This window comes from Camelina sativa, chromosome 11 (genome assembly GCF_000633955.1).
Source record: "Camelina sativa cultivar DH55 chromosome 11, Cs, whole genome shotgun sequence".
Taxonomy (NCBI): Eukaryota; Viridiplantae; Streptophyta; class Magnoliopsida; order Brassicales; family Brassicaceae; genus Camelina; species Camelina sativa.
Window position 1 is genome coordinate 48,905,469 of NC_025695.1, and position 18,002 is coordinate 48,923,470.

The following is an 18,002-nucleotide window of genomic DNA, read 5'->3' on the forward strand; positions in this document are numbered from 1 at the left end:
CCCACCCAATCCCACTAATAGAAGCTGGTCCCTGCCTTTATCCGCTGTTTCTTTCCCTCCCCCACCACCATGATCTTCAAGAACTCCCAACCAGATCCAAATTCCCTCTCTCAAACTGAAGATAGTCAGGCAAAACGAAAACTTAAGAATGGGTTCAGTCCCACTTCTAGCCATTGCTAAGTCTCTGCTCCAAGTTCTGTCTAGCTTTTGCTAAGATTCCTGTCTAATTGAAGGTTTTGTAAGTTTATTCTACGATCTATGTATACAAGACTATGAACAAGAACATAAGTTGTTTCATGCCTTGCCTACTAGCTCTCCCGCTTTGCCGTTTTATATCTCTCCAAGATGGCGTCAAAATAGTTTGCTTTATCCGAGACTTCCCTAACGGCGGCCATATCTCCCATTATGGGAAGAACACTACTCTGATCCCAGATCAAGTTTCTCTTATCTTCCACCTCTATGTGACGATCTCCTTGGCGCCGCTGAATCACCTTTTGCCGTCGGAACCACAGGATCTATGTGAACCGACAAACTTTCCGCCATCTCCGACTCAGATCTCCGCTGCCCTTCTCCGCCTTCAACCTTCACTCCATTTCCCCGGAAGTCGTCATCCCTCTCGGCTGAGATTGAGAAGTACATCTCCTCTTTACACTCACCCATCTTCTTTCAACTCCGTGATGGGTATTACAGTCGACATCCTCTCCGCATCCTCCGATAACTTTGACTTCCGACGAGGCAACCTGCCGCCGTCGAGACTTGACTTTGGATCTGTGCAGGATCTCTTGTCTCCGTCTTTTATCGCGGTTCCTTGCCCACACCCATCGTTTTCGCAAGGCGCCATAGGAGCCTCCTCCCAGTCGCGCGTGAGCCTCCTCTCGGTCTCCGGAGACGACGATGTCCGCAGCTGCTCATCAAATTTAGATGTACGTCTAACCCCTAAAAGTTCTAGTTGGTGGACCTGGATTTGGACCTCGAAGTGGGCCTTGATAGATATTCCTTTACTGGGCTTCTATTTTATCTCAAGCTTGTTTGATGTCAATTACGGGCCATTTTCATCTTTCAATTTAGAGAGAGCTTCTCCACCAATTTCCTCCTATATGGAGAGTTTGGAATACAAAATTGTAATAAAGATTCGAACCAAATTAATCCCTTATTGTAAGGAGAGTTTAAATGTTCTTAAATGTCCGAAATCCATATCGCGGGAGTCAGAATTGAAATCCCTTGTAAATTCAAGTTATTTCCCTCATAGTGAGGTGGTTCTATTATTAAGGGTCGAGTTCTTGGGAACCAATGTTAGTACGGTGGGGTCTTACTCTCCCTCCGGAAACAAAAAATGAGGACTCTAGCATGGAATTGTCAATGGGCGGGAGCCAAATTGACCCACCGTCGACTGCGCGAGATGTGTCAGAGGGTACTAGTGGTGGCTTAACCTTATTTTATTCGAATGAGTTTCCGGTTAAGTTTTTGTTGCTAGATGACCGGTTAATTGATATCGAAACCATTATTGATGGAAACCGTGTCTACATGACATTTATTTATGGCGACCCTGTTCCTGCTAACCGCGACTATGTGTGGGAAAGGTTAATGCGGATTGGAGTGACCCGATCAGAGCCGTGGTTTATTGTTGGTGATTTCAATAAAATAACCGGGAATCACGAGAAAAGGGGAGGAAAAAAAGATCGGAAGCCTCATTTCTATCTTTCCGTGCTATGATTGATTCATGTGGTTTAATTGATTTTCCCTACCAAGGAAATCAATTTTCATGGATTGGTCAAAGGTCAAATGGTAAGATTCGTTGTCGATTAAATAGAGCCATGGGAAATGAAGAGTGGCATAATATATTTTCCCACACTAATATGGAGTATATGAAGATGTGGGGTTCAGACCATCGTCCCCTCCTTGCATCTATTCTTTCACGTCCAAAAAAGTTTTTGAGAAGGTTTATGTTTGACAAGCGTTGGATAGACAAGCCAGGCCTCAAAGAGGCGGTGATAGATGGATGGGGAGGGGACGACAATTCGGTCGAACGATCCATCTTGAAAAAAATCCAATACTGTAAAAGAGCAATCTCCATATGGAAGAAAAATAATCAAACAAACTCAGAAAAGCTGATTAAGGAACTTCAAGAAAAGATTGATGAGGCATATGGAGATGATCAAGCTTCGTCGGAGACTCTCATCAACCTAAAATGGCGACTATGTGAAGCTTATAGAGAAGAGGAAGCATATTGGCACCAAAAAAGCAGAGAACTGTGGCTTGCAGAAGGAGACCAAAATACAAAATTCTTCCACGCTTCCACAAAACAAAGAAGGGCAAGGAACAAGATCACTGGCATCCTTAACCAACTTGGAGTTTGGATTGATACATAAGAGGGAATAGAAAAAGTTGCGGTAGAGTATTTTGACAATCTCTTTTCATCCTCGAGTGCGAGTGATCCTACATCGGCCATTAAGGATATATTTACATTGGTCACACATGCTATGAATGAGCATCTCACAAAAGAAATCTCAGAAGAGGAGGTTAAACGAGCTTTTTTCTCCCTGAATCCGGGGAAGGCTCCAGGACCGGATGGGATGACTGCTTTGTTCTTCCAAAAATTTTGGAAACCATAAAAGGCGATCTCACTAAGATGGTGAAGAATTTCTTTAGCTCAGGAATTTTTGATGGCAAGCTAAATGAGACAAATATATGTTTAATCCCGAAAGGAGAACGACCTCGTGATATGTCAAGATTTCGCCCTATTAGCTTGTGAAATGTGAGCTATAAGGTCATCTCAACAGTTTTGAGCTTGCGGCGGAGGAAGTTTTTGCCGAAACTTATATCCGAGACCCAATCTGCCTTTGTGTCAGGAAGATTAATCACAGATAATATCCTCATTGCTCAAGAAAATTTCCATGCCCTCCATTCTAATCAGGCCAACCGGAAAAAATTTATGGCAATAAAAACGGACATGAGCAAAGCTTATGATAGGGTGGAATGGAATTTCTTAATAGCTTTGATGGAAAAAATGGGATTTGATCAAAAATGGGTGGGTTGGATAATGCAATGAATTACTTCCGTCTCCTATTGTATTTTGATCAATGGAGATCCCAATGGACGAATTAGGCCAACACGTGGGATTCGTCAGGGGGACCCAATCTCTCCATACCTATTTATACTTTGTATTGAGACCTTAATTGCTCAGATTAGGAACACAGAAAGAGAGGGTAAGATCCAAGGTTTACGTATTTCGAATGCAAGCCCACGTGTCTCCCACTTACTTTTTGCAGACGACAGTTTATTCTTTTGCATAGCCGATCCTCAGCAATGTAAGGAAATTATCGATATAATCCGCTTTTATGGCGAGGCGTCTGGACAAGAAATTAACTTCTCCAAATCTTCCATCATGATTGGAACCGAGGTCCCGTCCCATATACGGCAAGAGATCAAATCTTTGCATTCGTGAGGGATAGACTCCATAAGAAGGTAAACTTATGGACTTCAAAATCTCTATCCAAGGGAGGCAAGGAAGTCCTGATCAAATCAGTGGCGCAAGCAATTCCGACATATGTAATGTCGTGTTTTCTCTTACCAAAAGCTATATGCTCAAAATTAACTAGCGCGATAGCCAATTTCTGGTGGAGCAATAAAGCAGACAGTAAATGACTACATTGGATATCATGGGAGCAAATGTGTACTCAACTCTCGGAAGGTGGGTTAGGGTTTAGAACACTGGAAGAATTTAATCTTGCCCTTTTGGCAAAGCAATTATGGAGATTGTTGAGATATCCACATTCCCTTCTTAGCCGAGTTCTAAAAGGGAGATACTTTCGATACTGTAGTCCATTAGAGATACAAGTATCAAATCGACCTTCATATGGTTGGAGGAGCATGTTGGCAGCAAAGCATGTTCTTTCATACGGAATTCGTAAGACCATAAGCTCGGGTTTTAATACGTGCATCTGGTCTGAACCATGGATCCCAGATACGCCAGCACGACCACCCCAAAGTTTAACTAATGAGAGAAATCCCTTGATTTGTGTTAACACCTTGATAGATTTTAACACAAAAAAGTGGAAAATCGAACGTCTTCGGGAACTCTTCCCCCCGAAAGATATTACCCTTATTTTGGGATTAAACCGAGCTTGAATGCCTCGAGGGACGGCTATTCTTGGACTCTGACAAAGTCTGGAAATTATACCGTTAAATCTGGATACGAAGCCGCGAGAGCTATCTCTCGCCCTGCTTGCGACCTCCCTTCTCAGGGACCTAGTGTTACGGCACTTAAGGCGCAAGCATGGAAGTTAAAAACATCACGGAAGCTTAAGCATTTCGTGTGGCAATGTGTGACTGGGTGCTTGGCAACATGTCAACGCCTGCATTATCGCCATATTGGTAGAGATAAAGATTGTCCTAGATGTGGAGCGGAGGAGGAAACTATAAACCATATGCTATTTGAATGCCCCCCAGCACGTCAAGTATGGGCTTTATCGACAATCCCTTCCCATCCTATGGTGTTCCCTTCATGTTCCCTATATAGCAACCTCGATTTTTTATATGGGCGTGGTAAAGACTCTGGTGCAACTGATCAAAACTTGAGAATGTTCCCGTGGATGATGTGGTACATTTGGAAGGCAAGAAACAAGATAGTGTTTGAAAATATCTCTGAATCTCCGCAAGATACACTGGAGAAAGCTATCCAAGAAGAAGAAGTTTGGAGAAGAGCAAATAACAGAGACTTAGCACCAGCGGTAGTAGAAGCATGCATACCTTCGATCCCAATTCCTCAAGAATCCCTTGTATGCTTTATAGATGGATCTTGGCATACAGAGGTGGATAGGAGTGGGCATGGCTGGATTGCGTCTATCGGTGATAGAATCCTGCACATGGGGCTAAAAGGATCGCGCAGAAGCTTATCCCCATTACATGCAGAGTTAGATACCCTTATTTGGGCTATGGAGTGCTTATTAGCGTTGGACTTGGATAAAGCCCTTTTTGCTACGGATTGTTCAGNAGTGTTTGAAAATATCTCTGAATCTCCGCAAGATACACTGGAGAAAGCTATCCAAGAAGAAGAAGTTTGGAGAAGAGCAATTAACAGAGACTTAGCACCAGCGGTAGTAGAAGCATGCATACCTTCGATCCCAATTCCTCAAGAATCTCTTGTATGCTTCATAGATGGATCTTGGCATACAGAGGTGGATAGGAGTGGACATGGCTGGATTGCGTCTATCGGTGATAGAATCCTGCACATGGGGCTAAAAGGATCGCGCAGAAGCTTATTCCCATTACATGCAGAGTTAGATACCCTTATTTGGGCTATGGAGTGCTTACTAGTGTTGGACTTTGATAAAGCTCTTTTTGCTACGGATTGTTCAGATCTCTTAAGGATGACGTCTAATATCGAGGATTGGCCAACATTTTCATCAGAATTGAAGGATTTTATTCATTTTAGAGATAGATTTGCTAATTTTAGCATTAGATATATCCCACGAAAGGATAATATCCGTGCCGATAAACTTGCGAAATGTGCAAGAGCACGAGGTTTCTGTTTTTCCTATGTAAGCTCGTCGGTACCTAATTGGCTCTCTCTCGAAGAGAGTCATCTCCGATAACTTAATATATGGGGTTTGATCGTCAAAAAAAAAAAATATATACATATAGCTTAGCTTGCATATACATACACGCAAGTATTATATACCAATTTGAAAAAAGCACACAGCGTATAATTGTTATATTTGTTATACAATAACTCCATAGTCTCAATTTTATTAGTATAACGAAGCAACGACGGATCCAAATAGAAGTTAGGGGGGGTCAACTGACCTGGATAAAATGTTAAAATAAAGTGTTTTGCATGTAAATTACAAAAGTTTCCGTAGCATAAATGGCCCCATATTATCAAAACCGAAATACTAGCTAGTACTAGATCTATTTAGGCCATTGCTCATATGTTTTACGTCAATTGATTTCGAACTGGCTGGCTGTCATTAACACTCAATGCTTTCTGGGCCCATATCATTTTATTAAGGTCCAATGGTTTTTAGCCCATTAATATCTCTGTCAAAACCCTGTAAATAGAGGAAGCAGGCACTAGCCAATATAGGTCGCTTAAAATCACAATCGAGAGAGCATTAATGCTTTTGTAGATCGAATTTTTTTGCTATTAAATTCTTTTTTTTTTTAATGTGTGTTTTGCTATTAAATTCTATTTTTTGCTATTAAATTCTACTTTTTGAACATGAGAAGGTTAATATGACGATGGTGATATATTGATATGATAATAATCAAAGTTCACCTGGGTGGGGAAATCGTACGTGAAGATGGTGAGACAAAATTCAATTCCTTTAGAGCTGCTTCAATTGAGAAGCATATTTCTGTGACAACCTGATTCTCAAGGGAACAACAAACAAACAAAAATCATTTTTAGAGCGGACTACAATTATTGACAGAAGAATACTTAGGTTCACTCCTAGGGGTGAACCTATTTGTTCACCCCTTCTTCTTTCAGCCAATCAGAATCTTCCATCTAATATTTTATTTAAAAAATAAATCAAAATTAAATTAAAAAGCAAAACAAATTAAGGAAACAAATTCTGTATATTTTTAATTAAAGAAAATTAAATATTGACTTGGTTTAGATTTTTAAAATTAGAATAAAATTATATGTCGGTTTGGGTTTACAAATGAAGTAGTTAGGGTTTAGATTTTACAATTAAAACAAAATTATATGTGGGTTTAGATTTTACAATTAAAACAAAATTATATGTCGGTTTGGGTTTACAAATGAGGTGGCTAGGGTTTATATTTTACAATTAGAACGAAATTATATGTCGGTTTGGGTTTACAATGAGATGGTTAGGGTTTAGATTTTATAAGTAAAACGAAATTATATGTCGGTTTGGGTTCACAAATGAGATGTTAGGGTTTAGATTTTATAAGTAAAACGAAATTATATGTCGGTTTGGGTTTACAATGAGATGGTTAGGGTTTAGATTTTACAAGTAGAATCAAATTATATGTCGGTTTGGGTTTATTAAAGAGCGGTTTAAGTTTTTAATTTTATAATAATGCATACAGATTTTATTTCTTTATTTTATAAAGGGTGAATGAAGAGGTTCACCCCTAGGGGTGAACCCAAGTATTGTTCTTATTGACTTGACGTTCAAATGAGTAGTAGAGTCATCTCATTTCAATATTGATAGATGAATTTTAAAAGCAAACCTTTGAAAGAAATTTGGATATGGTCAAGATATCGTCGGCCTCCCTGAAGAATATATGGATATCCATGTAACGTGTTTCCAAAGCACAAAGCATTAAAATAAATCCTGAATATGTTGCATCTCCATCCACATCTGCATTCAAGGGGGTGGCGGTAGTAAGTATTTAAAAGGTTCAGCAGATAAAGACATAGACCAATGTAGAAAATACAAGAAGTACATACTCTTTATCTGAACCAGAAAAATGGTATACCTCCTTGTGATCTGGATTGCTCTGTAGCCTAGTTAATGACACTTTAGGTATAGGTAGATGCATGAGTTACAGGTGCAAGCCCCTAGTCTTAACATTCCAGTCAACCAAAACCTTCAATACAACAACTTCTCATTCAAAATGATGGCACCCTTCACTAAATCAATGGATCTTTGTTACTCCCTCTTCTAAATTCACTTGCCTTGATCTTCTTCTCGGTTATCTTGGTTATACTACGAATCTCAACATCAATCGAACGGTCATAATCTAATTATTGTAGGACATCGAAGATAAGACGAGTCATCAAGACAGAGTGATGATGAGCGATGAGGTAGTAAGACTGTAAGACTGAACTTTGGATTTGATCTGTAGAGAACGAGTAACGAGAGACTCTAAGCGGTTTATGAGGAGAGGCTGAGATCCGACGTTGATAACGGAACGATGGGATCGTTGAGATCAGCGAGAACATTAATTGATTCAATAAACGGAGGCACGGTGATCGTCTTTTCCACTTAAGTCTTCGAAAGATAGATTTGGGTTGTGACGATGATCAATGGATCTTTGTTACTCCCTCTCTATTATAGATGATGTTTTAGGAATTTTACATGAATTAAGAAAAATATTTAATGTTTAGTAATAAATATATTATTTATTTATAATAAAATATTTTATAATTATTAACCAATAGTATTTCATCAAACTTTTAAATTTTTATTTAATGGTTTTTGAAATTTACAATTTTTATGCATTAATTGATTAAAGTATACAGAAAATCATTCTTTATGATACAAGAAAAGATACTAGAAAATTATCATTTATGATACAGAGGGTACTATTTAACCAAAGAAAAAAAAGGAAATTTGTTTATCTAACTAACGGCTAGTTTCCTTTCTTTTTATTATTGGTGTTTCCAAACAGAGAAGGCAAAAAGGACATTGTATCTAACCGTTATCAGATGAGTAGGAGGAATCCGCTGATCTCAGTGAATCAAATACGATTAATGATGGGCCTAGAGAGTCTAATGTGCTGTTTAGTTGAGCCTATCTCAGTATTTTAACCAAAGAAAAAAAAAGGAAATTGGTTTATCTATGTATTATATTTTAAAAGAATAAAAAAAAAAATTCAGTGTCTTTCTTCTTCTTTAAAAAAAAAAAAAAAAAAAAAAAAAAAAAAAAAATTGGTCAAAGCACTTTTTTTTAATTGACTCCTAGCAATATGATGAGCCCTCCAAGACCACCGCTTCATCCAGTTGTACTAAGGGCTGATCACGAATAGCACTTGCCCAACCACAGTGCGCAAAACGAATTGCCTTTTCACACCGGTCTTGTCCATTATTGGCGTATAGAGTTTCTTATTACATAAGTTGGAGTGACCACTAATAGAGCACGTGACTAAGACAAGAATTAGAGTCTTATGGTCGACAATGTTGATAGCTCGTCTCATCAAAACTACCAAACGAATTTTTATAGCCGATCAGATTGACATATTAGACTCTTATGGTCGACAATGTTGTATTTGTCGTGGTGTCTATCTATTTCAACATCGGGTAATGAAACCACACCAAACCCTAAAATGTCCTCTAGTCCCTGTTATCTCAAGGCTATGGAATCCTCCCCCAACATTTGATTTGATGTCCCCACCTAGAAATATATATATTCTTTGGTTTGTTATTTTCTCATTAACATTGTCTTGCACAAGCAAAAATATGATTTGTGCCATTAGGCGTAGTAAAATCACACATAACATTTTTTAATAACTGTAGCAAATATGAATTCTCCTGGTTTAAATATAAGTAAACTTAGTGACAAAACCATGTTTAAGTACTGAGGTTCTCATCTAAGCAAACATTTGTTTGGTGTTTTTTCTCCAATAAATAACTATTCAAACTAGTATAAAGTAACGTATACCTATTTTTGGAACGTACGAGAACTTGGAAGGCGAGACAGAGACCACGTAAGAAAATTACGAACTTTAACGAATGATAGATAATTTTGACCATATATACATAGAGATACCACCATAAATGCAGCAGACTACAATAACCTAAATTGAGCTATTTCAGACATATTTAACGCCTATATGAATTAAGACCCAGAGAAACGAAAACGAAAGCACATGACCAGAGAGCAAAAAGCTGCATACCTATGGTTTTGTCTCGTTTTGAGGATCAAACGGTGCGTTTCATATTGATAAGGTACTACTCAATATGTCTCGTCTCTTTCTTCCTTCTTGCCTTCAACACTCTGTCATCCTCTTTCTTTGTTTTCTTTTGCTCTTTTATACTCTTAAAAACTCTGTTTTGCATTTACTATTATTCTCATCCTTTGTAATTGCCTTCATCTTCTTTCTCTTTTACGTTCTTTCTGTTCCATATCTCTAGCTAGCTATATCATACAATTATGAATACGACCCGGATTCTAAACCCGCCCCGACCCCTTTGGCCCGGTTTCTCTTCTTCCAAATCTCTATGCGGCGACGCCAACTGCATGGAGCAGCTTCTTCTTCACTGCGCAAACGCCATCGAATCTAACGACGCCACGTTGGCTCAACATATCATTTGGGTCCTCAACAACCTCGCTTCACCAGACGGAGACTCTACTCAGAGACTCGCTTCCTCCTTCCTCCGCGCGTTGATGTCACGCGCCGCCTCTAAAATCCCGGCGTTCGCTTTTTTTTCAGTCGCTGCTACCGCTGCTTCCGTCTCCCGGAAAACTCTGCACCGCTTCTCCGTCATAGAGCTAGCTGAGTTCGTAGACCTAACTCCGTGGCACCGTTTCGGGTTCATAGCCGCGAACGCCGCAATCCTCGACGCTGTCGAAGGTTACTCTTCTGTTCATATCGTTGACTTAAGTTTGACTAACTGCATGCAAATGCCTACTCTTATAGACTCACTGGCAAACAAACTACACAAACAACCTCCTCCACTTCTCAAACTCACCGTCATCGCTTCCGATGACGAATCTCATCCGCCTCCACTGCTCGAAATCTCCTACGAAGAGCTTGGTTCGAAGCTAGTAAACTTCGCGACCACACGTAACATAGCAATGGAGTTTAGAATCATATCTTCTTCTTACTCCGACGGTCTCTCCTCCCTTATCGAACAGCTACGAAACGACCCTTTTGTCTTTAACGAAGCTCTCGTTGTTAACTGCCACATGATGCTTCATTACATTCCCGACGAAACCTTAACTTCGAATCCTACCCGATCAGTTTTCTTGAAAGAGCTTCGAGACCTAAACCCTACGATCGTAACCCTAATCGATGAAGACGCGGATTTCACGTCAACTAATCTTATCTCCAGGTTTTTATCTATTTTGGTTTTATTTAAAACTTGAAAGAACGGTTGACCTTATTATGAAAGTGATACGTACTCACTGGCGGACCCAGAAAATATTTTTACCTGGGTGATAGAGAGGATTGAACCCTGGTTTAGGGGTGTCAAAGTCTATTATTTATCATATTTCTATACAAAAAAATTTTAATTTTAATATGAATGGGGTCAATTGAACCCCCTTTCCTCATAATAGGTCCGCCAACGAGTAAATGTGTGCTCAAATGTTTCAGGTTAAGGTCTCTCTACAACTACATGTGGATCCCTTACGACACGGCCGACATGTATTTGACACGTGGCAGCGAGCAAAGACAGTGGTACGAGGCGGATGTAAGTTGGAAGATAGATAACGTGATAGCCAAGGAAGGTGCGGAGAGAGTGGAGAGATTGGAGCCGAAGAGCCGGTGGTTCGAGCGGATGAGGGAAGCTAAGTTTGCGGGAGTTGGGTTCGGCGAGGAGGTGGCTACGGAGGCTAAAACAATGCTGGAGGAACACGCAACCGGTTGGGGAATGAAGAGAGATGTTGACGAAGATGATGACGTGGAACGTTTTGTGCTGACTTGGAAGGGACATAGTGTTGTGTTTGCCTCTTCTTGGGCACCAATTAATGGGGTTGTTGCTGATCTTATATAGAGCTCCTTTATCTTACCTTAATTAGTACGAGTACTGTATTAAAAAAAAGTGAAGGGAAATTTAACCCGACCCGGTAGTGTCTGAAAGGGCTGACTTTCAAAGTTTTAGTTTTGCAAATAAAGTAATATGATTGGTCCGTTAGCAAACTCTCCAGCTGGAGTATTGTTTTTGCACGTGCCTCGTTGACTAAACGTTGACTCTCTCTCAAAACAGAAGCTTCTAAAAAAACCAAAAGGAAATTTAGAATATGCGATCTATTCGGTCTAATAATATTTTCCCAAAAATCCCTCTCTTGTTTTTTTTTTTTCCCACTCCTCCAAGTCGCGATTGAAATCGAGAGTTTCATTACTGTTCTTCCAGTTCAAGCTCAATTCAACTGTTTCTTCTTCTTCTTCTCAAGGTTAGTCAAATTTTGGATGTTTCACCCTTTTTTATGTGCTCTCTGTGAATTTTCCGAATCTGGTAATCTGTAGGATAGAATTCAAGTTTCACTATTCATGACTGAGAAAAGAAACTGTAGAGTTTATAATTTTCTGTTCTTGGTTTCTCTCGGGAATCGAAAACTGGGATTTTTTTTTTGATTTTGTGTTGGTAGGTTACTGTTCATATTGTGATTACACATGGAATCATATCAATGAAGTTGAAAAAGTTACTTATTTCGACGATTTACAATCTGGGTTTCGTAATTCAGATCTCAATTCGACAACTTTTTTTTTGTGTGTATTCGTTACTTGGGTGGGGTTGACCTCATTATCTCGTTGATTTGACTTATATACGGATCCCAGATTCAGTAATTTAAAAAAAAATTGGGGTTTTTTTTTATAGGGAAATTCGAGGGACCCAAATGCCAACGAGTCAGCATCATGTCGTTAGAACAGACGTTTCGGAGTTAAAATCTCAGATTGAGAAGAAGATTGGTCGGGTCAAAACTGAGACTTACCTTAATCTCTTGTCGAAGTTCTTGACTTTGAAGATCAGCAAATCTGATTTCGATAAGCTTATCGTTGCGACGGTTAAGAAGGAGAATGTAAGTCTACACAACGCGTTGCTCAGAGGGATTCTTAGGAATGTTTGTTTGTCAAAGACACCTCCTTCGATAAAGAATGGTATAGAGAAGAAGAAGAAGCCATTGAATGGTTTCCAATCTTTGTGCAAAGACCTTCCGAAATCGCCTCGTAAAGGAAGGACTCAACGGAGGTTTAAAGATGGTAATAAAGTTATTATTAGCAAAGGGAAGAGTCAGATCACTGAGGTTGTTTCCTCTAGTGGTAGGCAACAGTACTACTGGTCTTTGGAAGATGGTGAAGAAGTTGACCAATTGGTTCGATGTTGGAGAAGTCAACCTATTGAACCTCCTCTTGGTGCTAATTTTAGGGATGCGGTTAAGAAACAACATCGTATAGGGACTTGTTGTTACTCCTCTGGTGAGCTTCCTGACTCTGTTTCTTTAAAGAAGAAACTCGAGGATGGCTTGGGAATAATGGAGGAAGGATTAGAGGTTTCGGTCGGGTTTTCTAACTTGTTAAACGCAGGGCTCGATGTTTTCTTGAAGAGGTTGATCAAACCGTGTCTTGAGTTAGCAGCTTCAAGGTCTAGAAGTAGCCAAGGAGAAGTATACTCTTCAGCATTTTCTCTAGTAGATCTTCAAGTAGCCATGGAGTTAAACCCATCACTACTCGGGGAAGATTGGCCTGCAAAGCTCGAGAAGATCCGGTTTGTCAAACCAGATTTGCCTGCAGATTCAGACTGGCTACTAACACTATAACTAGATAGATGTGATTCTTCCATTACAGATTTTGTGTTTTTGAACATCTTTATTAGATTATGTGAATATATATGTCTTGGTTTTGTGTTTATTTGTTGTATGCTTAGGTTGGAATTTTTAATAAGATAATATTACAGCCAGAATAAATAAAAAGGGGTATAAAAATTGTCAAATTTTTTTCAAAAATACACGAAGCAAAAACAAACAGAGAACACCAACAAAAAATAATTCATAGTTCATCAAAGAAACAAATCTCGATCCAACAAAAAAGAAAAAGGGAAAACCAGTTTTGTTTTGTTTTGTTTCTGATTCCCCTCTCTTAGTTAAACGCGCCACAGTCGCGACGGATGTTACCGTTGCGTCTAGTCTTAACTCCAACGCGGCCGAGTTTGGTCATAGCGGTCACAAAGGCTTTGTTGAAAGCAGCAGAGTTCTTGGCCCAAGCATTAACGGTGGGCCTTGAGCGACCATCGGTGAAGAGAACTTGATCGGAAGTGAAGAGTCCTTTGCCTTGTTGCAGATTCTTGAAGTAGAGGTTGTCGAACTTTCTTGGAGTGGTTGGGTCCATGTTGATGGCGATTCTTGGGTCAACCTTCTTGGGACAAGCCAATTGAAGTTCCTTAGCGTAGGCCTTGTTTAGAGTTGGGTCAACAGAGTGAGTACGGTTAAAGTTGTAGATTCTGTTGAACACTTTGCCACAATGGGCGAATCCAAGTGTGTGAGCCGCTGCATTGTTTAAAAAGAAAAAAACTTAGATTAGATTCGGTTTTGTTCATAACCAAACTGAGCAGCAATTTATATATAAACAAATTAAACCAAATAAACCATACAAAAACCAAACCATATACTTGAGTATCCACTTCAAAATATTACTGAGTGAGTTGTTTATTACCTGAAAGAGCGATCATGTCCTCTTGGGTAAGTTTGTTTTTGGCAAAAAGCTTGTTAAGTTCTGTAACTTTGTCATTTGGCCCTGGCAAGTTTCCAGTAACGCTAGCTGCAGTCGACACCAAACCATCAAACCTTCCGAGTTCCACTGGGTACGACGGTCCTCCGGCCTAATTACATCGGAAAACATTAAAACTACATTTAATCTGTTGTTGTATAATAGATAAGCAAATCTTTTTACACATAACTGTTTTTTACCTATAATTTCCCAAAAAATAATGTATATAATAGAAAGAATATGAAATCTATATAACGTACCGCAACAACAACATCTCGGGTGGCTAAAGTAAGAATATCAGCACAAGAAATCTTGTTTCTGCAACTTGGGATTGCGTCAAGAGCTTTCTTGGCTTTGATCACAACGTCAAATCCATCTCCAGCCAATGACACATTGTCTGGATGATCCTTCTCAGCTTTGTTCGTAGGCGTTGACTGAATCATGACCGACGCATCACATCCCTATATATATATATATATATATATACAAACCAACCAAAATAATTAAGAAACCATCGTAAGAAAAGTTTCAAATACAAAATACAAAAGATCAACAAATTTGTTTGAGTATTACATTGACGAAGCAATCGTGGAAGAAGAGACGGAGGGTAGCTGGGATGGTGACGAAGGTCTGCTTGACTTTTTGTTGGACGACTGTTCTCACGATCTGTTCAACATTCGGACATGAGTTTCCGTAGAAATTGGTTTTGAGCTGAGCGGTGGCTGTGTCCGGGAACATGGAGATGGTGATACTAAGAGCCACGACTAGAACCAGACTGAACCGCGCCATTTCGTCGGAAAAATGAAAGTTGTTGTGTTTTAGGCGACAGAGGTTGTCTGAGTCGTGAGAAATGAAGGAAACTATGGAATTGTATTTATAGGAATGGTAAATTGGACTTTATAAAAAAAAATGATTTAACAAAGTTGTACGTGTTTTGAAGAAGTTTTCAAATTTGGCCGATTCATATATATATAACTTGGAGCCACGTTCTAGGTGATGGCCGACGAGTTGTTTCTTCAGTCATATGTGTTTTCAATTAGTGGTAAAAGGATTTGAGTTTTGTTTAATCGTTGACTTTATAGGATGAATATACGTGTTTACTTCTTCTAGTATAATTCTATTTTGGGCCAACTTTGTAAATTTGACTTCTACAGGCTTTTTAAGTGTTTCATGTAGTCAGGCCCATGGACATAAAAAGTACTTTTGATAAGATAAGTTAGAGAAATTTATATACTTTTTTGATGGGTCCATATCTCAGCCTCAGGGAATCTAGAAAAAGGTCTCTAGCAACAAGAAACATGCCACTTGGGGAATCTAAAGATGGGATATAAAGATACTCTCAAACGTGACCTTCGTGCAGAGCAAAAATAGCAACAATTTGTATTTTTGTAGAATTTATAGGACTACTAGGTGACCAAAAAGGTATTGTGGTTATATATGGAATAATATAAAGAACAAAAAAAATCATCTACGTCCATCTTCATGTATTTCTTGTATAACTTATATATACTGTAGTTGATTTGATAAATAAAAGAGGAAATAAATTGTGAAAAGAGAGTGCTTTTACTGTTTTTATAAAACTCGAAGTCGAAACTTTTATGTCAGTAAAAAGAATAAGAGACGTTTTATAAGCTCGAGATGTCGCCCATTGGTTATCATAATTACCCTTAGTGTTAGTGACACGTAACTGGAAGAGAACACTTGTTTAATCATCTTATTACACTTTCCAACTAGAAATAATCAAGCTCTCGTGATTATGAAATGGGAAACCCGAGGTTCAGAATTCCAGAGGGCCGTGATCCTTGATTTTCTCAACATGTCTCAAAACGAAATTTCCATTTTCTTTAATAAAGTCCTAATAAACACATCTAATAAAATACTCCTAAAAACACTAGTATTATATGTACATAGTAATAAATAATGAAGTAGTCATTTAACTATAAGAATAAAAAATCTTGATTTCAAAATTTGATTAACAATTAAAATTGTTAATATTTGTTAAAAGATTACCTTACAGAATAAGAAGACTAATGTTCAAGTTTCTCCTATAAGATCTTAATTATATCTGGTTTAGAACTCATGGTTAGCCGATACACATTTTGAATGCTAAAAATATGTTTTTCCACATATTTATAACTTTAGAATAAGTTTCATTATGAAATTACATAATATATAGTATATGCTAGTAAGTGTAATTACGATATGTACAATATATATGTGCTTATAGATTTATACATTTACATTTTCGCATGCATTTCTGTGTTCATATTATCTCAATAACTAATCAAATTCGAAGCACACGAAGACACGCATGTGTGAACACACACACGGATATCCATGCGTATAGACTACAAAATATGATATCGTTAATTTGTTAATACTACTCTTTTAATCGAAAAATTAAGGCTTACGTGAAAAAACAAAAGTGAGTATAAAGCGCGTGATTATAGCGTAGGAAGAGGGACAAAACATTACTGCAGAAGTCAGTGTTTCGTTTGCTTCAAGAACCTACGAAGACAGTCTTCACACCTCTGGAACCAGCGTTGATACTGACATACTGTAGTATGCGATCACTCCAGAAACACATAAATAATTGATATTTTAGTTGAAAACAACAATTTACGAGGGAGAATGAGCACTCCTCAAACGCGGGCGTTGATCGGACCCACGGCTCCATGCCATTGCCGCTCTTCTCTCCGGCAACGCGTGCCTCTCTTTCTATCTCTCTCATCCACATTTCGAAGCACGTTTCTTTCTTTATTTGGTTATAGAAATAAAACTAGTAGCTAGTTGTCACATGTTTTATGTTAACACAACAACAGATGGGTACATATACGGAGTTTGTGGTTAGGTTGATAAATTGGAATGAGAGATAGATCGAATCGGTAGGCTACGCTTTTATCTAATTTTAACTTAGCATGTTAGCATAATTAGCTAAATCCCTCCTATTTATGAGATCCAAGAGTTACGATTACAACATACATTTTCACAATTTATATATTTATAATGACTGCTTCTATAGAAATACACAACACCTTTATATCAAATTAAGTGGGGGTTGAAACACTTTTGCTACTTTATATTTCTTAAAACCATTCCTTATCGTTAACATATACTTATGAATTATGATTAGTGAGTTGTAAAGGATTTGACATTGTTCCCGTTACACATTACATAAGAAATTGACTTTTTTTAGAAGATAAATTTAACACAATCACGGCCAACTCTAAAGCCAATGTCTTGTATTAATTTAAATTTGACATAACATGCAAACTCAACGAGATAATAAAATTTTATTTTAGAAAGAAAAGTCGGTCCAGGAACAATTAACCAGGAAAACTTTTTTCATTATAAACAATACTAAAAACAAATGTGATTATTGCTTACAGAAGAATTATTTGGTCACTTTTATTTATGTGTGTGTTTTGTAGATACGGTGGAGATCAGATCCTGTTGGGTCAGTTTTAAGACCTTTGAACAGTTCGAAAGGACATCCTTAACAAAATCCAACGGCTAAGATCTCTTTCTCCCCATACTTGGCCGGACCCACGACATGCCACCTATTCTCAGATTCTGATTCGCTCTCTCCCTAAATACCAAATTATTCTCCAAAAGTCTGTTCTAATTATTTTATAATATCTTCAATTTTTTTCACTAATCATACTTTCTTTGTATAATACATTTAATTATATATTTATTAAGACAACTGTTTTTGTTGATTTGTTAGTCTGGGTTGCATGTGATTCAAGCTCAGCAAGATATAAGATGTTCCCCGTCGCTCTTTATTATATCTTAATCATAATTATTATCGAATCATAATTTTATATAAAGTTTATTAGATATAAAGTCTTCAACAACCACTAAATTCACATTTATTT

General features: G+C 38.2%; 3 protein-coding genes across 3 annotated transcripts; 2 read left to right on the forward strand and 1 right to left on the reverse strand.

Moving 5' to 3' along the window:
• LOC104727282 (scarecrow-like protein 32) lies at positions 9,605 to 11,493 on the forward strand. Its single transcript, XM_010446348.2, has 2 exons — positions 9,605 to 10,750; positions 11,014 to 11,493. Exons 1-2 carry the CDS (start codon positions 9,849 to 9,851, stop codon positions 11,411 to 11,413), a joined length of 1,302 nt encoding a protein of 433 aa, XP_010444650.1. The 5' UTR covers positions 9,605 to 9,848; the 3' UTR covers positions 11,414 to 11,493.
• On the forward strand, positions 11,674 to 13,312 carry LOC104727283. The gene is made up of 2 exons (XM_010446349.2): positions 11,674 to 11,813; positions 12,239 to 13,312. The coding sequence occupies exon 2, from the start codon at positions 12,258 to 12,260 to the stop codon at positions 13,176 to 13,178; it is 921 nt and encodes a 306-aa protein (XP_010444651.1). The 5' UTR covers positions 11,674 to 11,813; positions 12,239 to 12,257; the 3' UTR covers positions 13,179 to 13,312.
• LOC104727284 (peroxidase 73) lies at positions 13,411 to 14,982 on the reverse strand. Its single transcript, XM_010446350.2, has 4 exons — positions 14,698 to 14,982; positions 14,385 to 14,585; positions 14,071 to 14,236; positions 13,411 to 13,904 (listed from the first exon to the last, which is right to left on the reverse strand). Exons 1-4 carry the CDS (start codon positions 14,911 to 14,913, stop codon positions 13,498 to 13,500), a joined length of 990 nt encoding a protein of 329 aa, XP_010444652.1. The 5' UTR covers positions 14,914 to 14,982; the 3' UTR covers positions 13,411 to 13,497.